Source organism: Pleurodeles waltl, chromosome 12 (genome assembly GCF_031143425.1).
Source record: "Pleurodeles waltl isolate 20211129_DDA chromosome 12, aPleWal1.hap1.20221129, whole genome shotgun sequence".
NCBI classification, from domain to species: domain Eukaryota; kingdom Metazoa; phylum Chordata; class Amphibia; order Caudata; family Salamandridae; genus Pleurodeles; species Pleurodeles waltl.
This window is the reverse complement of record NC_090451.1, coordinates 597,222,695-597,249,860: the sequence shown is the minus strand read 5'-3', so window position 1 is coordinate 597,249,860 and position 27,166 is coordinate 597,222,695. Positions and strand designations below refer to the sequence as shown.

At 41.1% G+C, this 27,166-nt stretch overlaps 1 protein-coding gene across 2 annotated transcripts in view; it reads left to right on the top strand.

The window, feature by feature from the left end:
• The window catches only part of SDHC (succinate dehydrogenase complex subunit C), a 50,516-nt gene extending 24,260 nt beyond the window's left edge, over positions 1–26,256 (top strand). For both annotated transcript variants that reach the window (XM_069217802.1, XM_069217801.1), the window contains exons 4-6: positions 15,488–15,549; positions 16,030–16,193; positions 23,374–26,256. In XM_069217802.1, coding sequence (XP_069073903.1) covers positions 15,488–15,549; positions 16,030–16,193; positions 23,374–23,478 — 331 coding nt within the window. In that variant the 3' untranslated portion in view covers positions 23,479–26,256. The remainder of the gene's footprint in view (positions 1–15,487; positions 15,550–16,029; positions 16,194–23,373) is intronic.
• The last annotated feature ends 910 nt before the right edge of the window (positions 26,257–27,166 follow it).

The window sequence follows — 27,166 nt, the reverse complement described above, 5'->3', positions numbered from 1 at the left end:
CTTTAAGCATAAAAAAAATGATGGATGGAATGGTTGAATTATTCTCAAAGACTGGTAATTGCCGTGGGGGCATCCTAGTCCATTGTTTGTTTGCACAGTCACCTCATATTGGGCCCAGCCACATGCAAATCAGTGTTGACCCTGTTCCCGTAGGAACAGTCAAGCCTGGACCAGTTTTACCCAGGTTTGTGCTCCTCGGTTGGATATAGCTTGGGTCTAGTGGCACAGTGACCACGGGAACCCACGTCAGGGCATACCCGTCTCAGAGCATCGCACTGGAGTATACAATTTTTTTTTTATAGTTTCAGACCTGCAAAACTGCTGTTTTTCCTGTGTATATTTTAATGCGTGCCCCTCTGATGTATTATGACAAGAATGGCTTCGATCACAGTTGTCTACCACATTTTCTACCACTGACGAGTAAACCATCAAGTCCTCTGATAGGAAAAATATGGCACATCCTTAAAATGCACAACTCATAAGAGTGGAAAATGGCCGATTATCTCCACTCAGCAGAAAGATGACTCTGTATGACACAATCTTTCAAGAGATCAGAGCCATAAAATCTTTCTTAGCTGTCACTTGCCTAATATATCAAAATATCAAAGAAATATTTATAACATTTTATACTAAAGTAGCATAACACGACAAAGAGAATAGCAAGATTGGAACAAATCCAACTCAAGGGTTGGGGTACCAAACAGAAGGCCATCAAGACTCTGAACACAAGACCAGATCAAATAATATAAAATCATATAGCTAACAAGAGGGACAGGAGAAAGAAGACCCGGAATTACATAGTGAGGTGTCTTCCAAAGCCACTTGACCTAGAAGCATATTTTTATACTATATAGTTAAAATAAGATTCTCCCCACTAGTGGGACACTGGTCCAGGTTCTAGAGGGATTTTCCTGTATTTCCTAAAGCACTCTGTTTGCTCGCTTCCCAACCAACGTGCCAGAGGATGTCATAAGAAACAGCCACCAAGTATACATCTAAGTACCTTGTCAAGGCAATTTGCAATTCATGTAGCAAGAAATTCCTGGAACTGAGACCAGCGTTAAACATTCAAGCATGAATGTGATATTATTCTCCTTGTGAGATGCAAGGTGACTTGTTATGACAACGCATTTTATTGCTGAACCTGATTACCTCTATCATTAGTGAAGAAAAGTATCACTTCACCTAGGGCCAGATGTGCCAAAGGATTTTACCCATTCTGTGTCTATGGGAAAAAGCTTTCGTACATATGGCCCTTAATCTCTTGTTGAGTTACGGTTACCTCTGTGATCTGCTAATTTCTTCACCACCATAGTTTTTGCATTAGGGATTGTAACTGTCTTTTGTCCGTTGGACAACATTTTGTGTTTTTATAAACACTTTCATTTGTGTTTTGTGAGCTAGGAAACCTTACCCATGAAACCCTTATCTCAGCATGATGGCCTTTCTTCTGTACGTTCCTCAACTGCAACAACCTAGGCTTCCTTTTTTATCCAAAGAAATCACCGTAGGGGAGTGAGAAGCAGGAAAGGAGAGTTCATTCAGCTTTCTATAGCATTACAAAAGACATCAGTGGTAGTAAAACCAGACAGTTCTTGGAACTGGAGTCTCTTTAAAAAAAAAAAAAAAAAAAAGTGTATTGAGACGCTGAACAGCTATTTTCCATCCAAAGTATGTTATTCCCAATAATGTAATAGTGGCCGTAGCTTCTTCATAGGGTCTTAACTCCACTAGGAGGAAGAGTCTGTAGGTGTAGAGACATGGTGATATCTGAGAAAGAGTGCAGTGAAGTAAATTACCTCTTACCCCTAGGGGTGTGCTATTTATTAAAACTGGGGTGGGGTATTATTAAAAAAAAAAACAGCGCAATGTGTTCGGGATGAGTTATATATCCTTCACATCAATCAGTGTGATCGACATGTTTCAGCCTGCTTTCCCCTGGAAAGGTTTTCTGCTTGGTCAGAATAGGGGGAAGTTCTGGAGTGGATTTGATATGAAAATAAACCTCTCGGCAGTGATTACGTTGTTCTGTGACTAGGTCACATAATCCTGAGAAAATAATTAATAAATAACAAGTACATTAAAAGTGTATATTTGGTGGGTAATGCTAGTGCTCCATAAGATGGTGGGAGGAGTTGGATCAATGAAAATTAGAATTAAGTTCTCCCTTAAAATAAACTGTCCTGCTGATAAGGGCATTGCTATGATAGTAGTCTGTGGTGGTCGTGGCTGGTGTCTATCATACTAGAGTAGACACACACATTCAGAATACCATGGATATTATTATGTATATGGGCACTACCCAAAAGGGGAGTAGGAGAGTTAAATGACCCTGGTAATCATCTTGCATGAGTCCATACAGTGATAAGTAAGCTGGTAGGAACACACGTATGAGTAAAGTGAAATATATTCTGAGGAAAGGTCTGGTCATTGTATCTCATGTAAAGAGGCTTAACCTGCGTATTTCACATCTATGCTGTGTTTCAACCCTGACGGTATCAAAGTGTTGTAGGTGACCCTAGGAGTTGTGGGGGATGGATGTGACTTGTCATCTAGTCTTTTACTGGCCAACCTGTGTCCATGGGATATTATGGTTGAGTCCGTTACTGAATGTCTTCAAACGATAAATCCAGAGTTGCTCTTTTTGTAACAGATTTCCATGTGAGAGGGTGTCAATATGAACAAGAATTTCAAGGACTATCCATTGTAAATGGTTGTATGATGGTATCACGCATGCCATTACCACACATGCTTTTACATTGCCATCATTACAACAGATGCGTTTTTACCACACATTCCTTAACAACAAAAACTTTTACCACACATATGCTTTTACCACGCATGCCTTTACAATGAAAAGTTTGTTGTAAAAGCATTCTTAGTATAGGCATATGCGTTGTAAAAGTTTAAGTGATATATATATATATTGTCATGCAAGAGTGCTGGTGGTGCTCGGTGAGGCGCTCCACCAAGCGCCTTAACATTAACAACACTCCTCCCAAAATAAAGAGAAAACTGGCACTCGAGCTCGAGAACAAGGTCTTTTATTCCTGGCAGCAGCCTTGACCTCTCTACTCGGGATGCGTTTCGGCTGTGTAATCAGCCTTTATTAGCTGAAGCAGAACTCCGTAATTAAATGCCTCTCACGTGTATCAAATAATGTCATAGTAAAATACTTCCATCACGGCATTCTCAAATATTTTTTGCTGTCCATCTATAATAGAAAAGTAAAACTTATCAATGATGTAATCAAAGATGTCATGAGTGCCGTAATTTGTGGGGTAATTAGCAGTGCATGGTGAGGGCGCGAGTTATAGTTACTTTAGATATCCCTAACTATAACAGGTGAATTTCTATGGTTTAGTACATTTAAAATGTGAGCCTAACTATAATAACTTTCATGTAACCTTTGGGTTTTTTCAGCGAATTTCTATGTTTAACAAAAAAAATCTATTTCCTACCTATAACGTCCCTGGAACCTTTGTTTTTTTTCAGTGAATTTCTATGGGTTTTTTTTTTTCGTAAAGTAATTTTCATTACTATACGCTAACCGACCAACTCCCGCCACACACAGCCAAAGGGACTGTCTTTCTGGGTGTGATAATAGGTGTGAGGGTGTGTGTCTCAGTGAGTGTGAGTAGGTGTAAGAGGGTGTCTCTGGGTGTCACAATTGGTATTCGAGTGTCTCTGTGAGTGGGTGTGTGGGTCTGAGTGTATGTGTGAGAGTCTGAGTAGGTCTAGGAGTGGGTGCATGAATGTCTGAGTGGGTGTGTGAGTATCTGGGTCTGTGAGTGGGTCTGTGAGTGGTTGCGTGAGTGCCTGAATGGGTGCGTGAGTCTGAGTTGCTGCAAGAGTGAGTGAGTGCATGAGTCTCTGAGTGGGTCTTTGAGTGAGTGTGTGAGCCTGAGTGGGTCTGTGAGTGGGTGCATGAATGTCTGAGTGTGGGTATGTGAGTGACCATGTGTTCTGCTTTCCTGCTCTTATCTCATAACCAAGCTTACAGAACCTCTCTGGAATGCACTTCTGAGTTTAAAGAAGACATTTATTTTTATTATTTCTTCACCACAAGGTTCCTGAGAGACGAAATTAGTAGATTGGAAGCACACGTTCAAAAGTAGTCACAGCAATGAAAGCAAAATATATCAAAGTACTTCTCAGTTGCAATGTACGCAGCAAATACATGTGATTATATTATAGCATAACTTCAAAGCAAGCATAAAAGTCCAAATTCATCACCGTAGGGCAAGGCTGTAGGGCCTATAACTCAGCTTCATCTTTCTGGGGTCTGCAAGTTGATGACTCCGGTCAACTGCGAGAAAAAGATTTTCTACCCAAACGGGAGACAGGCAACTGACGTCTCCGTTCCTGTCAGAAATCAAGCAGATTCAATCTACCCCTGCTGTAGTCCAGAGTCATCCTTAAAAGCAAACTCAGTGTGAGAACCGAAGGAACTTGGAGAGTGGCTAATTCTCCCGAGCTCACTCGTTCTCAGACTGGATTGCGAGGTAACCACAAAATCTACGTGCTCTTATCAGCTAAGGTCTGGTGTGAAAAACAGTTTGGTCTACCATGTGGAAAAACACAGCTTGGAAAAACACAGCTCATCTGCAGTGTCTCAACTGCAATGTCTAACACCACGTTAAAGCCAATAGGCAGCAAACCTAAATATCAAATGTAATGTCTAATGTCATGTCAAAGCCAATAGGCAGCTAAACTGAATACAGAATGTAATGGCTAATGCCATGTCAAAGCCAATAGGCAGCTAAACTGATTACAACATGTAATGTGCTACTGGTGAACATTGAGCAACTAATATGCGCAATGGTGAAAAAGTAATTGGTCAAACACAATTAATAGCATCACACCGTGTGGGTGTATTAGTGGTTGTGTGGGTGACTCTGCCACAAAAGAACCTCACTTGGCCCTTTTATTCACAGCTTTGCATGAAATATCTACCCAAGTGGAGTTCTTTCTGCCTCCTTGGGTAAATGTCTAGTATGTATCCTACACTACAGCTGCTTAATGGTGCACAAGGAAATGTCACCAGTGACCTTGTGTGCATTTGGTAATGTGATTGTTCCTCGTCGATCTTTCTCCAGAATTCTGTGATAACATGAATCATCCTTTAGAGAGATCAATAAGACTACAAAACAAAAGTCTTCACCAAACCAGGGTCCTTCCTCTTATCTATATGAAGAAAGTGCTTCTGTATTTTGTGGAGACGTCCTCCTATTCCTCAGCATCAAAAACACGCCACCAAAATAGTCGGGAAACACAATGGGGGACCCTTTGGGAAGCTATTATCCTGGCAAAAGGGGGGAAGACATATGCATACTACTAAGGTAGACGGTGCAGGGTCAACCGGGTGCATCTTCTATGTGACTTGCACATTTACATACTCTTAGCAGCTTAAAGGGAGAACCCCCTCCCCTGGCCGATTTAGGCCCAGGGACCCCATCCTCCAGGGCCCACTGCTATTCATTGAGGGAGGCGAGCCACGCTGTCTCCCGCCTCTGGCCGATTTTAGACATGGGGACCACATCCCCTGGGACCCACCTCTCTTAAGTGAGGGAGGGGCGCCAAGCAGCCCCCCTCCCCTATCCTATTTCGACCCCGGGGCCCACCTCTATTAAATGGAGGAGGGGGCCGTGCGGCCATCCCTGGGGCCCGCCTTAATTAAATAGAGTTGCAATTGTAATTCCTCTCATGTCATCCACATGATCATGTGCCCCTGTAACGTCTGTTACATAGGTATGACGTGTAGAAAAGTGAAAACCCATATTGGGGAACATAGAAGCAACATAGGATCAACAACATGGATGAGAAATCACTTCCTGACTGCTGAAAATTGTGCAATAATTTACAGTAGGTGGTCCTCAAAACTGTTAATCATATTGACAGCCACATAGACAGAAATAGCGACACTGGACTTATCGTTTGAAGACATTTCATAATGGACTCAATTATAATACCCCATGGTCACAGGTCGCCTGGTAAAAGACTAAATGAAATGAGACATACATTCCCCCATAACACCTAGGGTCACCTACATCATTGTGATACCGTTGGCTTGAAACACAGCATAGATGTTAAATACTTAGATTAAGCCTCTTCACAGGAACTAACATGCAATGACCAGATCTTTCCTAAGAATACATTTCACCTGACCCATACCTGTGTTCAAACTGAATTACCCATCACCGTATGCAGACATTCAAGATGATTACCGGGGATAAGCCTCCTACTCCTTTATGGGGTAGTGTCATATTTCCGAAGCCGATATGCATTATGCCCCCGGTCTGATGAACATATGTGTCTACATTAGTATGATAGTCACCATCCACGACCAACACAGACTGTTATCATAACCAGTGCTTGAAATGGAAAAATAGAAGTGCAGGCACTCTGTATCAGAGTACCTGCTTGTTTCTGAGAAGTGCCGGTACTCTCCAATTAAAAGTATTACGTTTTTCTTAAGAAGGTGCAGGTACTCTCCCTCTCAAAATAAAAAGGTGCTGGTACTCCTACCGGACAGTACCAGCCCATTTAAAGCACTGATCATAACAATGATCTTACCACAGGTGCTGTTTTTTTTAAGGGTGATCTTTAATTATAATTTGGGCATCTATATTTGTTCTGACAAATAATCATACATGCTCATTCTTTTTTTTTGTTTGTTTTCAGATGAAGACTTTCATTAGCCCAAGGCAAAAGGCTTGCTTCTTGGCTGCTCCTGGAAGTTAGAAGTCACTATATATGGTGCAATTGCACATGTCCTTACCCAAAGAGGTGGTAGAAAGGGCATTGAGTAGGCAGTTTCAAGTTTGACCTGATATAAGCCATACGGCCTGACAGTCAGATGATTGTGCTTGTTTGAGTCTTTCTGCACTTTCGAGACCAAATAAAGAAAATGAGGTACAAATGAAAGTTATCCATTCTTACTGCTGTTAAAATGAAGTGTGGATTGGGTAGAAATAATAAGGTCTAAAATATTCCCCACCCATCATATGACTAGGTCTCGCTATCATCTTTTGAAATCTAATATACACTTGTGATTGTGCGGGTATATACTTTACAGAAGGGGAAACAGCTAATATGACAGAGTGCTAAAACTGTAGTCTGCCATTCTTTAATCTGTTACTCAGTTCCTAGGAAGACTTATTTAACATTGAAAAATGATTGATGGGTTGTTCATCCCAATTTACACTGAATCAGACTTTCACTCAGATTGAATGTAATGTGAGTGAGAAACGGTCAGAATTGGTGATATTTCTTGCCTATCTTCATTCTTACATGGCAAGCAGGCAGCAGCTATACAATTAGGGCACTAAAACATTTCAGTTAATTGGTGAAGACGTCTTTAGTCCAAGACCTTCACAGTTGCACTGCATGTTTTTAATAATAAGCCTCCTAAAATAGTGACTAAACTATGTCTCTTCTGTTGCCAGAAAACAAATTTAAGAAAGAAAATAGTGAGTTGGTGGTTTGTTGAGGTGCCTGGAAAAAAAAGACTAAAAAGTAAACTTGCTTTGTGCGTGGTCTCCCACCCTGTTTCTGTGACTTTGTTTTTGTCACTAAGTGCCACACAGGGGGATGTTGGACTAGGAACAAATTAGCATTATTGGTGGCAAGACATTCGGCGTGCCCCTGTCCTCACTCTCTTGGACATTACTTCCAACATCCTATAGGACCCCTCCAAGAAATAGCTCTATTTTCATTGACACTGCATTTCTCTTTCGACTTTGAAGGGTTTGCTCATGATGTGCTCATAAATGATGCATCTTTTGCTATCCAGGCACATTTTCAAGTATTTCATGTTGAAGACTTTATCTAAATACAGCACTACTGACTCCAGCTAAAGAATTAGGGACATGAGAACAACCTGTTCACAAGTTCATGAGCTTTAAGTGCTTTGTATGGGGCACAGCACTTCCAACCCTAGGAAGAGCAGATCATGCAGGGGAGAGACCCTAGAAATTGGAATTCTGGCCTTCCAAGCCATAGGGGATGGACACTTTCAGAGTAAATTTGCATCAGTACGTCTGGTTTAAGATAGAGCCCTCTGACACTCGGCAGGATCATTTACTTCTGTGGGTTTTTCAGTTAACAACCTCTTTACCCTCAGCACCTTTGGTTCCTCATACTGATCTCAGTGTGGTAGATACCAGCATTGGGTGTGTTTCAAACTCTTGAGGCACTCCCCCACCCAAAACTTTAAATTCTGTTAATACCAGCATATTAATTGGAGGCAAACAAAATATATAGCAATCTGAGCCGAGATCCTCTATTCATGAGGAGTAACCGACCACCAGAATCGGTTGCCATATTACCATTCTTTTCTTATTGTTCTGAGTGTGGGCCATTTCAGGCTGAGTAGTAGATTCAGTACCTTTAGTGAGAATACATGAAATGTTTTAGCACTTATCTCTTGTGGGATAAATGGATGAACGCATCTTAATTGTACTTCCTATAAATCACTCTTAGACACCCTGTAAAGGATTGTCTAAAGATCAGTGGTGCAAAACGTTATGCAAATATAAGTAAAACATTCACATTTTAACATTGTTCCTCTAGCAGTTCCCCCTTCAGTCAATCATAACAGACTAATTATTATGGGAGCTCACAATGATCACCTAATGATCTGTTCAATCTCTTAACTCAAGTGCATTTGTGGGCATTCCACCCTCCTTCATGTCCATTCATCTTTTATTAATATTGGCAACAGTCATGATGCAAACAACACAACTAGTGTGTACTAGCTGCATAAACAATGAGGAACATGGTTCTGTGCATTTTTGATGAAGGCCTTCACAGTCTGGCATTGGTTTCTGGTCTTCAGATCAAAACCATAAATTTCCCAGGTGTGGATGTGAAAAGGCGGATTCTTGTAGCTGATCATTCAGTTGTTTAAGTAGATCATCACCTACAGTGTACTTTCTGAATTGTTTGACCAAGGAGGGATAGCCGCCTTACCTGAAAAGAAGTGTGAAATGCTAAGACTTCACATTCAGGTTTCTGGAACTCCACCCTAATGAAATGCAGTTTTGATCAAGTGGATGGATATTTTACTTTGACTCATGCCCATCCTTTTCCTCTTAAATGAGAAATTATCATGATTGTTTGACGTGGCCACACCAGCAATGGTTTCTAGACATTTATTCAGAGGTCTTACACAAGAGGCTGCTCCTAAAAGGGGTCTGCTCTCCACGATATTGAGGGAAAATCCACCAACTCAATATAAGTAGTTAAGAATTATGATGGCATATTTGCTTCTACCTTTTTACAAACTTGTTTAATTTCTCTTTTTATGTATTTTTTTCAGGCAGCTATAAAAGCAGGGTAGACATTACACTTCTAAAGATGCTCAGTTTGGGCCTTATTACCTGGGCCAATATTTATCTGATCAACCCCTGTCTATTATTGCTAATGTACCCCTTAAAGTGGTGGCTAGGTGTCGAACATTTCTGCATTTGCTTGGGTGACCGTCCCATCTCCAGTTGATTTCTGTCTAAAAAAAAAAAGCAGAAAAAAACACCTGGGACACTAATAAACAATCCCTTAGTTATGCTGTTTGGTATGCTAAATACGTTTATCCTCTTAGAAGCTGTGGGGCACAGAATCCTCTTGAACAGATTGTGGCATCAAGTTGTCAGTTAATTTTACACCTTTTTTCCAGTGGTCAAAAGTCAATATAAGGGCTCCATTTCGGTGAATGTCCAAAGGAAGATATTCTACTTCCACCTGCTGTTTTTAATGTTTATTTGTTCTATTTTGGTAATTACAGGGGCATGGCCTGTCATAGGTGGTGACACCCAGTTGTACATTAGGGTAACCTGACCTAATCACACTTTTGGTATAATTACATCTTTGTGCTGTATCCTTGTTTCCACATTTTTTAACCTGTCAACTGCAACATAGTGCTGATGACTGATGTCATGTTTTTTCTTGAACACTGGCAGTACCTTCTCTATGGTTTATTATTCCAAGTAATGCCTATTCTTTCCCATCATATCTGATATCACTGATAAAAACAGTTTCTTTCCAGCCCTATTAATACATCTGAATGTAACAAGCAGTGGTGTTGACATTCCCTATAGCTTTGAAAACTTGTTTTTGAACTGTATTTAAGGGTTTTCGAAATGTTATCACAAAACCTAAAAAGCTGCTGTGTCCCCAGCACAAGTGTTAGAAACTGGGGGCCAGATGTAGCAAAGGTTTTTCCCCATTCTGTGTCTATGGGAAAAAGTGTTTGTACATATGGCCCTGGGTCTCTAGCTGTCAGTGGTATGCACCCTGGCCAAGTAGGGACCACAGTTTTAGTCAGGGTAAGTCAAATACACAACCCACATTAACCTATGCTCACCATCTGGTAGCTTGGCACAGAGCAGGTCGGCTTAACTTAGAAGGCAATGTGTAAAGTATTTGTGCAACCCAAATACAGCAATCACAATGAAAACACCATAAAGGACACCACACACGTTTATGAAAAATTTAGATTTACCTGAGTAGATCAAGACCAAAAAGACAAAAATCCAGTGAACATTCACTTTCAAAGATGTCGAGAATAAGTACGCTTTGTACTAGGCTTAATTTAGAGCCTTTACAGTAGTTTGGAAGAGTAAGTGTGTCCTTCTGCAAAGAGTGCAGTAGCCACTTGTCGGGCCGTTCGGGACTGACATGAGTATGGAATTAAAATTCCAAGAGTGGTGTGCATTTTCACTGCAGAGAGCGCAGCAGAAGCTCTTAGGCTGCTCGGTCCTCCTTTGTCAGGGAATACATAGCTGCAGCCTTGGGTTTAAGGTGAGGTGGTATCGAGGTGGGCCAACACTGTGGCAGGAAGATGGGTTTGCTCCTGAGCGTGTGGCTCGCCAGCTGGGGAAGTGCAAGCCTGTGCAGGGCCTCTCAGTTACCTGTCAACACAGGCGGCTGGCTGAAAAGAAGCTGCTCCGAAGTCCTTGCAAAGTGGTAGGTGAGCTGTAACAATGCCACTCTGAAGTCTTGGCAAAGCGGGCGGTAGGCTGCAATGAAACAGCTCTGAAGTCTTGACAGAGCAGGCGGCAGGCCGATATGAAGCCGTTCTGAGGTCTTTGATGTCCCAGAGGCCATTAGTAGAAACATAGGCAAACCCTTGGAGTCATTCTGGAGGCAGTTCTTGGTGCAGGGCAGAGGTCAGCAATCATCAGGGTAGCTCAGTAAAGCAATGCAGTAGTTCCTTGAAACTGTCAGGCACAGCAAAGTGGCAGTCCTCCAGCACAGCAGCCTTAACTCCAGCAGGGTTCTATCTTAGATCCAGAAGAAATGAAAAATGACATTGGGCGGGGGGGGGTCATTCCTAGGACATGTAAAGCTTAAAGGTACATGTCCTGCCTTTTGCTTACATGGCACCCTGCCCTATGGGCTAGCCTAGGGGTGCAATATGTTAGAAAAGGGGAATTTAAGACTTGGCAAGGGATTTTAAGTGCCCAACCTATGTGGCAGTGAACCTGCACAGACAGGCTCTGCAGTGGCATGCCTGAGATATGTTTACAGGGCTACTTAAGTGGGTGGCACAATCTGTGCTGCAGGCCCACTAGCAGCACTTAATTTCGAGGCCCTGTGTCTATGGTATGCCACTTTACAAGGGACTTGCAGGTAAATTAAATATGGCAATTGGGTATACACCAATGTTACCATGTTTAGGGGAGAAGCATATATTCTTTAGCACTGGTTAGCAGTGGTAAATAGGTCAGAGTCCTAAGGCTAACAAAAAGATACAGCAACAAAACAAGAGGTAAAAAGCAAGAAGTATGGGGTAAAACCACCCTAAGGATGCCAGGTCTTATAACTAGCCTGCAGCTTTTGCACTTGTGGCAAAGTCTGGTTGGGGATTGTTCTACCAATACCTGCCAGACAGTGCTTAATTTGGACCAGTCTTTGCTTGTGCTGTGTTCCAGCAATCGGTGTAGAAGGACTTGACGTCAGATGGTGTATTTTGCAGACCTTCTGTCTGACACACTCTGGTGCTCACAGTTTAAAACATAACCTTGCTATTTTTCCTCTGGCAGTTGTTTCTACTTAATTACTTTGTGTTTGGAAGATTGTGTTTAAGCAGTACAGTATCAGTGAACTATATCAGCAGGGCCAGTGAATAACGCAAAGAGAGAGGCATCTAAGCCACTTTGCTCGATTTCTACCTTTTGAAGGTCCCAGCTACCACACAACAAACACAGACCACCACCTCTTTTATTTCGCCCAGGCAGAGTACTGCATTGAACTGTGCAGGCCTCTTTGCTTTTCTTACGCTTTGGATGGGTTTTAAGACGGTGCTATTGGGGACACTGGACATTAGAAATGTCATTATGGGACATGGTTTGCATTTACATAGTTTGTTGCATACCCAAGCAGGAAGCAGGCTACCTGGCACTTACTCCTCAATCGCTCACTAACTGGCAAACAGGTAAGTGAACAAAGAACAGTGCATTTCAGCCCCTGTACCTTAGAGGCAGATCATCCATCACTATACCCATCGTCTCCTTCCAAGAGAACCAATGATAACAGTGAGTAAATGTCATGCATAACAATTCAAACGTATAGCACAAGGCATCTAAAATGTGCCTAGAGTTGTGTCATCCCAGGTGATGGCCGTGGGGGTGTATTGTTTTAACCTTGCTGCTATTGTCATGTATGGTTTCATCAATTGCCATGCTTGATAGGATATATTTGACATGGTGAAGGGGGAGTTAGTAAAAGATATGTTGCATGACCTAACTAGTTATTTGTTTTTGCTGATGGGTTGGGTCCTGGAGGGTTAGGCCATAACCCAGCATTTGTAGACAAGGGTGGTGAGGTGTGCCTGTTCCCCTAACACCATTCAACTAGTGTTGTCATTGAAACTACAGGTGCTGAGGGCACTCCTGCAATGCCCTACCTCGAAGCCTGCCACAAGAGCCGGGTAGTGGGTTCGTCCACCGCATGGTGAGCCAGACCTGCTTCTCAGGGAGCAGCAGGGTAAGAGGCCTGCAGACCACAGAGTGCTGGAAGAGATGGCAATGGTCGCAGTGGGAAGGCAGAGAGGCACTGCGTGGCAAGTGAGAGGTTGGGGATGGAGGGGAGTCCCGCAAAGTGAGTGGTGCTTTCTGTATACCACTACTGCTGTGCTGACAATTGTGCAAGAGCCACAGGGATACACAATGAGCACTGTAATACCCAGCCTCGGAAGACTCCAGTGAGGCAGAAATGTGCCGCCCCAGCTAATTAAGTCCTGACAATCTGGGCAAACGGAGGCGCGCTGCTACTTCGGACAGTAAGCACCACCACAAATCTGGGACTAAGAACAGACATATCTCCCCTAGTAGAAAATTGAGGAGCTGAAATGGTGGCGGCCGCAATCTACAGAGCAGTACTCTGGGGCCATTGCAATATTGGTGCATTAGAAGTTGCTGAAAATAAATTCCTGATGCCAGCCCTTAATATTCCCCAAACCACTCCATTAATTTAAAAAAACGACTGGGTTTGCAATCCATTATCCCCATGGTGAGACGTAATCTCACAGTATAGCATATCCCCAACCAGCATAAATTGGGGATATGCTATACTGCTGAGCTAGAACATTATAGGTCTGGTTTGACATATCTTTTGGAGAGGCAGACAGTACCTCAATTTCTCTTACTTATGTGAGGAAAGCAATATTTTAAATTGGATGGTAAATAGTTATCATTGGTCCTGATGGAGGACTGGCCGATGCCTTCACTTCTAATGGAATGTATCTCATTTTACACTGCAAACAACCCTACTCACTATCTCTTTTAGGTGAATTTTCCATGCAGCGCCTAGAAAAGATCCCACATGTATTACTATGCGTTTGATACCTGTCATCTCTGAAATTGTGAACATGAACTTAAAATTCTGTAGAAATAAGTTTCATTTTACTTATGTTAGTGCATACCTGTAGGTGACAGAACACAGTTTCAATCTATACCCACTAAATGTTACTGATGGCAACCACTGTATTTAGGATATCTTTAACTAAAAACCAATGACTGATTTGAACTGGTTATACTATTCATTGGTGAAATTGCTACTCTATATTAATGTCACTTCATTGCAGGGACACTGGTGTTCCTTACATTCCCTTAATTATATTGATTCCAGAAGCCATAGTAGTGGACATATTATGCGGAAGAGCTAAACTCCAGCAGAGTGCTCTGTTTAATTAGGTGGGATAAATTGAAAGGAAAGAAAACATTTGTAGATTTAATGCTCCTAACTTCGCAAAACTTATTTCTGATAGGTATTTCTAATCACAGATTCCTCACCTTTTGAATATTTCCCAGGTGTCAGACTGCATCTTGAAAAATCTACAGCAGTACAGTGACCACCAACAGGCTGTGTTGTGAGATTCTGTACCGGTGCTCTGGAAGTGTTCAGAGATGCATGTAAGCAGCACCCACTCATGCTGAATTAAGTTCTTTTCAAGGCTGTCCACACCCCCAGTCGCAGATCCCAATAACAGATTGGTTTGAACCAGTTTATAGATCGCTAGACTTGGGGTCTTTCTAGGTGTAAACGTTTAGTTCACAGAACGAAGAGGTTGGAAGGGTTGGTGAGGAATTTGCTGATAGGTAGAGAATCTCCCAAAAGAGCGTTATTGAAGTAATTTGTTGTCCGGATAGATGCTTCTAACCACAGATTTCTCGCCTTTTCAATAGATACTCCAGCAATACCAGGGAGTTGGTGGATCTGTGATCCTCCTCTAACTAAATTGTCCTGCAGGATAGGGTGAACAAAATTGCCACCTCGACAAACCTGGCTGTCAGACATTAGTGTTTTGTGAACATGTGGAGTGAGTGACACATGTAGCAGCCTGGGAAATATTAAAAACAGGCTGCCACGTGCCAAAGCACAGTGGTAGCAGTCTTGGATCTAGGCAAATGAGCCTGCAAATCTTTCAGGGTTTGGTTGTTAGACAGTTTGTAGCAGATTTTCATGGAGAGCACCATCCAGTGAGAAATGGTCCTCTTCTGCACTGCTTTGCCTTCTTTGCGCCCGCAAATACCACAAGGAGCTGATAGACAATGTTCTGTGGTAGGAACGATGTACAAGCGCTCGTTTGGAATCCAACAATTAAGTCGCCTCCTTGAAAAGATGAGGTGGAGCAAAAACTGATACCAGAGTGACCGGAGAATAGTCAAAAGGTAAGAAATCTGTGGTTAGAAAGTGTGTTACCAAAGGTAAGTAACTTGTTCGTCTGAAACTGTGTTCACAAATTTGCAGTTTTCATGTTATTCTTGTCTTTGTCAGCTATCGGCATTTCTTCTGTATTTTTTTAGCACTGGTCTAAATTCTTGACAGTTTTCACTATTTTTGTTGAGCGTTGCTTTTTTCTTAATTTCTTTGTGTTGCACTATGCATTTAAATTGAAAAACTGTAAACAGAAAACGTTACATAGTTCTGAAGTGAAAGAAAAACGAGGCAGGTCACTTATTGCTAATGATGCTTCTTCTTTCAGATGGTCTCTCCCTATGGCGATGTCCATCTCTCACCGTGGAACTGGGGTTGCAATGACTGCAGGTCTGTAATGAGTCAGTTATCACATTGTAGGCATTCGAAGAAGTTTGCTGCATTTGTGGTATTTATGGCATTCAGTACGCTTGTTATTGTTAGGAATGAGCAAGAAATCAAGGATTTATGCTTTCTATGTTTGCCAGCTTTAGTTAAGGAGAAATCAGCCTGGTATAGGCATTGATTTGTTTGCGTTCTACATGATTTTGGTTTAGCACAGTAAACAAGACATGTATTTCGAGCACCCCATCAAACGCATTCGGGATTTAAAAGGATAAAGGCAATTGAGAAATATTTAGCGAGGGAGCTGATTCCCTACCTCAATGGCATGATCTGTCAGGAGGGAGGCAGGCGTTATAAATCGATGCTGTTTTAACGGTATACTAAATTTCTGCGGGTTGGTGGATGGGAGGGCAGAATCTCCAATGCCTCAAGTCATTTGTGTATTGATATGTAAACATTTATGTTTAACTTACTTTTTCATCACAGGAGTATCACTCTTTGGCGTAGCTGCCTTGCTGTTACCAGGAGACTTTGCTTCTTATTTGGATCTTGTGAAGTCCCTTAGCCTGGGTCCAGCTCTCATCTATTCTGCAAAATTTGCGTTGGCTTTCCCCCTCATGTACCACACGTGGAATGGAATCCGACATCTGGTAAATCAAAGGCGATATGTTCATTCTTAATTTCGGTTGTGTATGAGGAATATCTCCTCCTCGACATTAGGCTGTATTTCTTTAATATCTGTTCATCACCGACACTCCATGGTTAGTTTGTGACGGGTTTTGTGGCCTAAGTTTTGACATCTCTCTGTACACTAGATCATGTCTTCCGTGTACATTTTAGCTAGGGATTTCCCATCAAAATGTTTGGAAATGAGCATTTTTGAGGCATGTATCAATTGTAGTTTTTTTTCATAGTAAGAAGTGCTATTGAACATTTGTATGTCATCTTATTTTCCTCCTGCAGATTTCAATACAAGTTTGCATATTGATTCTAAAACCTTGTTTGTTAAATAAAGGGGCCCTGCTCTGTATTCTTCTTATTGTAAACATTTTTGAATTATTGTGGAACAAAGTAGAGAACCAGAAAATACCCGGTGATTTTTTTTGTTTTTTAAACCGAAATCAGTCCTTGTGTACAACTATTTTCACATATAATTAATATTACTTTGGAGCATTGTTTTTGGCATTTGCTAAGAATAGTCAAAAGGTGTACACCTTTATCAACCACCTTCCTCTAGACTGCAAGCAGTGGAACACTAGCATGATAATTATGTTCAGTTGCCTATTTTTGTTTAGCACAGCTTTGACCTTTGCTCTCTAGTGCGCCTCAGTTTCATATCCCATCTTTGCTTTTGCCCATTAAAGCAGAATTTATAGACCTGAATCCTACCACAGCCTCTCCTCTGGTCAAATCTAGATGTGTGTGGTCATTTGTTTATTTTGGGTGGTCCCACTAGTCGATTCTCCCAGAATGAGGTCTTGTGATCTTCCGTTGAACCTATGGGTACTGTGGTTGGATTTTGTTGCACGTCTGCATGTTAATCAGTGTGCTGGTGATTTATGCTTCTGTATGCTTTTTGAGAAGTCTCCATTGTGCTGCTCCGAGATCAGGTGGAGGAAGAGAAATGAGCCTTGTGACTTTACTCTAAATCTGGGACTATGATGTGTATGTTTTACAGTTGTGATATATATAACGTACTGTACAAGCACGATAGACCAGGTTTTTCGATTGGCCATATTGCATTGGAAATATGTACTTGTGGCCAAACAATGCCTGTATGTGGTATTTATAGACCTGCGATCGGCTTTTGATTTGGTCCCAAGAGCCAAACTGTGGGAAGTGCTGGGTAGATTGGGAATCCCAGAGGATCTATTACTCCTGTTAAAACGACTGCATGAGAACACTTATGCCCAAGTGAGGTGGGGTGAACAAGGCGAACTGACAGAACGGATTCCAATCAGAAGAGGAGTTCGCCAAGGCTGCGTGTTAGCCCCCCTACTGTTTACTATATTTATCAACGAAGTAGTAAAGGCTGTGTCCACAGGCCAGAATGATGCCCCTTCCCTGAATACACAAAAAATCCCTATCTTGCTCTTTGCCGATGATTCACTCCTCATTTCTAAGACACCAATGGGGTTGCAGACCCTTGTTGACCGGTTTAACCAATTCTGTAGCGATTATGGGCTGGAGGTTAACATTAACAAAACAAAATTGATGGTCTTATCCAAGGGACCTAGGAAAAGATGTTCCATCCACATTGAGGGAGTACCGCTGAAGGAAGTAAGCTCTATAGATTACTTGGGAGTTAGGTTAACCAGTAAACTACTATGGGAAGAGCAGATTACGAAAAGTGCAGGGCTCCTTCAACATAGAGCCTCATCCATATTGCGTTTTTATCAAAGCTCCTTTACAAAGGTTGTTTCCCCAGCAATAAAAATTTACACGGCTAAGGCTCAAAGTGCAGCCCTGTACGGAGCGGAGGTATGGGGTTACGCTAACTGCAATAAGATCAGTGTGGGGGAAAACAACTTTGCAAGGGCTTTAATTGCATGTCCACGCACTACACCCTTGCTTCCAATATTTCTAGATCTGGGGCTAAGCCGAGTAGCAGATCTAGCTACTCTAAGACCTCTCCTTTATTGGATTAGATTATGGACAACCCCCGAACTAGATATATATAAGACCGCATTACTCGATTTACTGAAATGCCAAAATGCTAATACTCTTCCCTGGATTCGCCATGTGGCCCATTGGCTTAGGCTTTTGGGCTTGGGCGACTATTGGGAAAATCCCCACAAATTAGAGAGACGGCACAAAAATGTTTTAAAGTTAACCTATTGGTCTTATGTTAAGGACAACTACATAATCCATAAATCCCATGGTCGCTTAACTAATTCCTTTACTGATATTAAATGGTCCCCAAAGTTTGAATCCTATTTGGATGTGATACCGGACTTGCAAGGCAAGAGCTTATACGCAAGGTTTCGTTTTGGCTCACTGCCCCTGATGTCATTGATTCATAGGTGGGGGTCGATTAATCTTCCCGATACATGCCCTGCCTGTGGCAGTATTTTTGAAACCATTGAGCATTTTATGTTCTTCTGCCCAGCCTATGCGATTCCGCGAACAAAATGGATCCGCAAGATTTGCAGGGACATGGGATTCAAGAATTGCTCCTTGGCTCTACGGGTTCTAAAAAGCCATAATTCAGCTGATGTAATTCTTTCAGTAAGTAAGTATTTAGCAACAGCTTGGCGCATACGTTGCCGTCTTCAAAAAGTTATTTAAGGTCTTATCTCTATATAGGTAAGATTTAGAGCCATATGTGCAAATCAAGTTATTGTTTTAATATTTTACACCTATTTACAGACATGTAATTATTTATTTACTTAAGAATTATTATATTCTGTTTTTTGTGCTTTTATGGTCATTGATGAACTAAGTTGATGATGAAGATGATCTGGATGAAGTGGGTTGGATAGGACTTGGAATAGATTTTTCAGACATTATGTAGGCAATCATTATGTGTTTCTGCCATTTTAACACTAGTTTTAGCCATAAAGAGCTATTTTTTATGCATCTGTCTGGCACTCGTGCCATTTTAACATGAATCCGATAACCATTTTAAGTTAATATATAAGCTTTTTATCACACTGTGCTTGTGTCTTAACGACTTGACAGTGCTTAAATTTGCCAAATGATTGTGCCGGTAGTAGGCTCTCTTTGTTAAAGTATGCCATCTAAATTATTAAGGAATTATATTATTATGTAACATCAAATCAGCACTTTAAATTTTTACATCTTGGGTCGGATAGTTTGTATTTATCTTGATGATGATACCATCTGGGAAATATGTATTTTGAAATCACCCCATATTGTTTTAAGAGTTTTAAATATTTGTACTATTTTAACGTTATGAAGTAATTGTCTCAGAAACCCTGGTATCTAAATGTTAAGTTATGTATCGGGACCAATGGTGGATTATAGTAGGCCATTGCCTATAGAAGCTTTTCCTATTCTAAACCTTACTATTTTCAGCCAGTGTAAAAGTATAATGAAGAAAACGTACCTTTTTTGTACAATTTAATGTGTAACTTTTATGACCTATGGTCGAATAAAGTATATGATGATGATATAACGTACTGGTTTGAAAGTGGGACTTCCAGTAAAATGGAACCAAAGCTATCCTATGTAGTAGGGTCTAGCGTTTTCGACACCCTAAACTTGTTGTTCAGCCATAACGTTAAACAAGGTTAATGTACGGCTCTAGAGCCTCTGCATGGTTAGGGGACATGCAGTATTGCAGTAAACAAGCCCAGCTTGAAGTACACTGCCTAGGAGAACCGTAATACCTGTCCATCAGTGTTGTTTATTTTAAACAGGCTTCGTGGATTACTAGTGTTTCTGCTTGATTGTCGTACCATATAACGTGTATGATCACCTCCTGTTTTTTGAATGACCTGACATACCATTCTCTTGTTATTGTCCTTCGTCTCTGGTTGTGGTCTGCCTTTAGTGAAGGAAGGTGGTGCCTCTTATCTCTTTGATTGTGAGACACGGAGGAAAGGTTTTCATGTCCTGTGTGGATAACGCACTTATTATGCTTGATGATGTGTTCCTGTGCTCAAAGGATTAATTGTCTGCAGGAATTCTCTATATTGTTAGGTGCTTTGATGATTCGGCCTATAGCGAACAATCTGTAAAGATCCTCTGGCCTAGTATAAACCTCCTAGTCCTTTTTTATACTCTGTCGACGGATGCCTCTATATTTGTCTAGAATTTCCTCTGCTTCTATATACATTGTAGATTCCTCACCCGGAGTACAACCTACAGCTACTCCTGTATGACCTGACACACATAGAGCCTTCTGTTATGTACCGGTCTATGAAAAGCACAAATATATAATGTGTTCCCCCTGCATGTCAGCAAGAGGTCTGGAAAAGCATAGTGATACTTTTAAAAGCAGACGTGGAGAGATGTTAATTTCTCAGAATATGCCCTGCTGCCACTGTGCTCTACATCGTAGTACTTTGTGTGCAAGTCTGTCACCCCTGTGTCCTTTAAAACATAAAGTGAGGGACTGCTATTTTAAGGTATCCCTGGTGTGTCACCTTTATTACATTAGATTATTTAATGATAGATTTAAGTTACATTGAGTATCAAACAAAAAATAAGGTCGTCATTTAGAAAGATGTATATATATTTTGTTACTTAAAATGCATTAATGCAAATTTAAGTTCGTGAGAGTTTGTTCCTAAAGAGTGAAAATTCTGCTTTATTTCCCCAACCCTGAGTTACACAACCTTTCCTTGTTAAGGAAGGAATGGAGATGTTAATGTACAAATATCAGGTAACCCTCTCTAAAACCTTCATGGATGAACTTTTAACCCAGACATGTCCACGAGGTAATGATTATCCCTGGTGACTGAAGAATTGCTAGAAGAGAGGTTGACTAATTTTCAAACGTAGTGGGCAGGCAGCTGGCTCTACGTTTTAAAGTGTAACCAAGCCAAGGAATGCAGCTCTTCACAGGAAGTGAATACATGAGACAACTTTGAAAAGAGGCTGTTTAGAATGCATCTCTATACGATGCCCTCTGGCTTCAGAATGCTCTACTGTATTAAAATGTGAATATGCCACATTGTTGGGAAACCTAGAATCGTTGGTTTACTTATACCGATAGGTCTAGGGATTTAACTTATAAAATGGCACTCTGTACCCATCATACTTGTTGATTCTGATTTGGAAAAGACTCATCCCAACTCCCTGGACGTAGGACAAGAGCTATTCTCACTTAATCAAAGCCCTGGGGGGAATGAGAGTTAAGATGGGCTCATGTGAGCTTCCTTTTGGAAATGCCTCCACCAGCCAAAAAGAAAAGGGAACCGCTAAAACCGCTGGGGAACTGGAGACAGGAAAACCAGTAGTGGATATTGCCTCCCATATACAGCGTCTGGACTGGCAGATGAGTGATTTGGAGAACCATATGAAGTCTGGTCTGGAGGGGGTAAACAGTAAGCTGGTACTAATTGAAGTAGCTGCAGGAAATGCGCTGGAGGTTTTAAATAAACTTATCAGTAGTCCAAGTATAAGTAAAATGATATTACTAACAACGGAAAGACAAATATTAAGGCATGTCAATTCTTCTAAGGAATAAAGTTGAGCAACGAGAGTGAAGTCAGGCTATGCCCAAAGATTTGACCTGTCAGGCCGATTAGCACCACCCTTCAGGAGGAATGACTTCCAAGGAAATGACGACTCACACCTCTTCTCAAAATGATGATTTGCAAGGAAGTGAACTACAAGGAAGTGTTTATAATACATGGCATGATCCATGTCTGTAACCACACCGCACACGTTAGCCTGCATCTTCTACCTGAAGCTACGTCATGTGTGCTGATTTTCAAGGGGCTCCCTGTCTTGAACCCCTCACTAAGGGAGTCTTGGAAGGATCCAAAAAATACATCAGTCCATTGATTATCAGGGTTTCTAACATGGACCAACTGTACAACTGTGTTATGAAATTATGACTGCGAGAAAAGGTAAGTGTATAGGTAACACCAGTAAATCAGAAGCCAGGGGTGTTGGGGGCGGGAGAAGGGGATGGGGAGATACTGTATTCATTTCAATTTTCACCACTCTTAAATGAATAAAGATACACTACTGACACTACTGAACATGCAATTTGGTGGTGTCTGCCCGGCACACCTTTGTAGTATTTTTTGTAAACCCACCAGCACTAACTTTCAAGTACTAGTCGACGCAATGAACAAAGGCAAGCACACCTGATAGTTATCCTTTTTCTGCTTTAGAACAACAGTTCCAAAACACAGATCGCTTTCTGCCAAATTTACAGTTTTCCTGTTCATAATCGTTTTCTTAGACTTCTAAAACTATTTTGTATGGAAGTTTAATTAATTTTTCCTGAACATTTCGGTGGTGAGTAGCTTCTGTGTATTTTTATGAACTTCATTGAAGTTTACACTTTTTATATTGCTTTTTGAATTGTTTATCCTTACACCTTTCTAAAAGTTCGTTTGAATCTTGCCCAACACTTCTGTATGTGCCACTGGAGTCTTTGATACTTGTGCCGTCTTCTACTGCTTCAGACTATTAACTTGTTTGGATTTTGTTTTTAATAGTCTTGTGTTTTTTTTTTTTTAATGTAATTGGACATAATTTGTGGGTGTGTGGGTGTGTTTGTGTATCTTTGGTCTTGTGTTCCGATGTGAGCGTCCAACACTGAGAAGGTTTAGTGGTGTCTGTCTTTATGTGCTTTCTGCATTTTTAGAGCAATCTTCTGTTTTTTTTTAGCAAGTTTGTTGCCAGTGTGGTTTCAAATATTGATAAAAGATTATATGTACAGTATTTTCATGCTGTAATGTGCAAATTATAAACAAATGTTTTTAATGCAACTACTCAAATGTTTGTATTATAACCTGTTAGCTCGGTCCCAGCATTTTGAGTAGGATCGCTGAATAGCATTAAAAAAAAAAATGTATTTATGTTTTTTAAACTGGGCACAATTTACAAAACTCTCCAATATTGTCGTCGTTACTTTGATCACAGTCCTGTTTAAAGGAATGGATATATCAGTGTATATCCACAGAACGCAATAAAGTGCAACATTCTAGGGGTTATACTTTGACCTGCAAATCTTGACATATATCACATATTAGAAAGTATAAGGTAGTGCAGGCATTGGCTCATACTGTGAAGGTTTTATGATTTTAGAGCGATGGCAGGTATATAGAATTGTGTGCTGTAGTGTTTTGTTTGTATTTTCCATCCTGTATTCATTTTTCTCTCTTTTACATGTCTTTTCTCCAGGCATGGGATCTTGGAAAGGGTTTGAAGATACCCCAGGTGTACCAGTCGGCATACATTGTCTTGACTCTCACCCTCCTGTCAACTGCTGGCCTTGCATCATTATAATGAGGTGACGTCCTCAAAAGCAGCTCCTTCCATATCAGAGTGCAGAACCCATTCACAATGAGTCCACCTGAAAGAAAATACAGCGAGAAAGAGTGTTTCTTGAGTAATTTGAATGAGTGATTTGTATTATTTTAATCTTCACCTGGCCTTCCGTAAGAGCTGATGGGGAAACACTTGTGATTTACAGGAAGTTGAAAATGAGGGAATCGGGTATGACCTACAGCAGTCTGAATGCCTTGGCCAACCACTGCAAAACAGTTTAGTGATGGCGCTTAGCTGTGAAATAATGGAAGATGCTGTATGAAAATAGCATGTGCTGTCACAAGTTTCAAGGCCGACTCCTGGTTAAGCCGTTGCCATTGAACTTAGTAGGATCTATGTATATCATTTTCTAATTGGTCTTGCGTTGTACACTATTAGTGGATAGAACTCTTTTGGGCTAAGGGGGTACACATTTGTTATATATGTTATTTTTAAAATGACATTCCCATCTAAATCCAAATTTTTCTTGTGAATTCACCCGCTGTGACATAGTTCACTTGTACATCTACTCTAGAACACTGCTGCCATATGTAAGTGCCCCCAGAGATTACAATGACAAAATAGATTTCATGCAATTGCTGGTCCTTAGGATTTATATTTTGTTAAGGGTGGCCTGTATCTTTAATGGTTTCAGAACACGTGGTTCACAATGATAATCTTGTATAACCTGCTGAATTTCACTACTGTGTGGAAGCACCAGCGGGGGTCACTAGCATGATTCCATTACTGTATAGCCACAAGGAGTCGGATATGTGATTCACTTCCTTCACTTGGCACAGACCATGGTTTGCTGGACTGGTGAAGTTGTCTTGCCCATTGAACTTGCGTAGAGTTGTCTTGTAGAATGTACTGCCAATACATTATTTTGTGTTAACAGAAAGGGATGTACTCCAACTATTTTCTGTCCCTTGAGGTCACTGTTTCTATACCCCCTGGCTAGAAAATGTTGGACGACGGGATTCGTAGTCAGTTCGGTGCTTATGTGATAATTTGAAGTGCTTTGTATACCAGGTGATTATTACCAGTAAAAACTGTTTGGGCACTTTGTTTGCAGTACACAATAACAGCATTGTCACGTGCATCACTTCAGAAACATCGAAATATGTTTGCATTTAGCATCCAAGTTCTCAGCTATATTTCTGCGTTGCTTCACATTCGCAGCTTGCATGGAAGTCTGTCTGATAATCAGGGAGGTGCAACGGATCATAATGGGGCATGTCTACGTACAAGTGATTGCAGGATGCACCCAGTCTCAGTTAGTTTATGCATGATTTTCATTGTCTTAATGGACCGAAAAGTTTCACAGTACGTTCATTGTTTTCTTGGAATTGTGCTCATTAAACTGGTGACTGTACTTCAGGCAATGTGTCCTATTTGATAGAAACAATGGGTACACTGTTAGTTGCTTCCTGGGGACTGCAGTCTTTAGGAATGCCGTCAGATCACTGTATGTGTGGGCATAATCTAAGGACAAATAAAATGTACTGAGCTTAGTGCAGAATCAACAGTTCTCGAAGTGATGTTGTGCACTTCACAGTATTGGTTCGGTGAAACTAGATAATTTACACGAGTTATGTTTTTGTGCCAACCCCCTCATTTTTTGCCTGTTTAAAGTCTCTTGAGAGCAAGACAACTGGTATACAATTCTGCTGATTTGAAGGTCCTTATAAACTAATAAATCAATTACTGCACCTCAAGATGATTTACATTTAGGGTCTGATTTACGGATAATCCTGCTTCCTGCCAAACAGGAATACACAGGTCCACAGAGATCAGAGTTATGTGTTTTGGAATAATGTCCACAACCATGCAGTTTCCTCTGATAAATCTCAGAAGGTCTCACATGCCACAATTTATCGGGGGAAATGTGAAGAGAACAGTGAATTATGGGGATGTGAGTGTGTTGAGCACCTCTTGCTGCAAGTAATTCCTCATACCTGGCAAAAATGAGGTTGGGGCTATTTACTGCTCTGGGTTAATAACCTCACACAGAGGAATCTGTATTTCATGGGTAGACTAAAGCCCCATTGGATCCATTACACTTTAGTTGTCTAGCTGCCCCATTTAGACAAGGGAACCCAAACCATTGTTCTCTGAACACATTGTATGTTCAGTTTTTACGGTTTCTTAAATTGAAACAGCCATCTTAATAGCCTTATTGTAAGATTGGCATGTGAAGTAATTTGTTTACCTCTTTCCTTAATGTTTCGCACACGGTGTCAGAATTGGGAAAGAGAATGTGATGCCATCTTCCAGTACATTTGCTTGATTTTTTAAAACTTTGGAGCTTTTTGTGGTCTATCTGGAGTTCTGAATTTGGCAGGGGATATCACAAGACAATCCTTTTGGTAGAAGTGATTTGATGCCCTTCTCCAATATGAAGAGGTATTTTGTTCTCAATGCTACGCTCCAGGGCCAGTGGTTGTCTGCAGTTTCACGAGACAGCAAATGTGGCAGAACTGCAATGACGCCATACACATAGTTACGCATAGTGTAGGCAAGCCTGGACAGACCTTGTGGGGCTCACACTGAAGGAACTGCAAAAACATAAAATGTCTTTGTTCCAACGTGATGCTGTGTGTTTTGTTTTTTGTTTGAAGGTCATTTGATCAGTGCACTAAGGTATTCACATTTAAAGCTGTATTGTTGGCTTTTTCAGAAAATCATTAATTGCTGTTTTCAGGCAACCAAAATGTATTTTTCTGTGTAATTAAAAATGTATTCTATAGAAATGTATTCCAGTCCTAGTTTTTTTCGGTGTTTGAGTGGTGGATAATTGCTATTCATTAAAATTGAAACATTGTTGTGTGGGGGTCTTTGGAATAAAATATCGTTTTGTGACTTAATCCTGAACACTAAGGTGAAAATGTAGTCTGATCGCTTGACTCCAATAATTACATACTTATTGCAGTTCGTAAGTTAGAATATCACTGCCTGTGTCAGCAATCAAGAACACTGTTTTCAAAGATAATCTCTTGCCAAAATGACTTTAATTATTTGCTGTATTTCAGATCTTTTGACCCTTCTGAATGCCAGTGGGCTGAATAAGTCACACTGATAAAGCCCCAGGCCCAACACTGGCTGAAATGGTATCCTTCCATGGTGTTCTGGAGAAGGTGACCGAAGTGCTTGAGCGCCCTTTCCCCTCATTGGAATACACTCTTATTATTCTGACTGATGTGCTAACATCTGCTTCGTCTACTGAAGTCACAGTAGTTTGCCAGTTGGATGTTGGTATCTTCTTTCCTGCTGGCCTTAAAACCATATCCTCAGACTAGCTGGTCCTGCAAACTGTGGAAAGGAGTATATCCTACCCTTCAGCAGCATCCCCATTGTTCTCCTCAATAGTTCCTTCCATCCTATGACCGTTTCTATAGCTTAATTCGGTGGTTTTGCTGCAGTAGAGAGCAGTGGAAATGGTGTCAATGCAGGAAACTGAACAGGTGTGCCACTCTTTATTCTTCATGGTGCCTAAGAAGGATGGTTGCTTTTGGCCCATCCTGGGCCTTGAGTCTCTGAACCTTTACCTGCACCACAAAACGTTCAAGAACATTTTCCTGGATCAGGTCCTTTTGGCACTGGATGCAGAAGACTGGAGGGTGTCCCTTGACCTGCAGGATGCATCATTTCATATATGTATGATGCA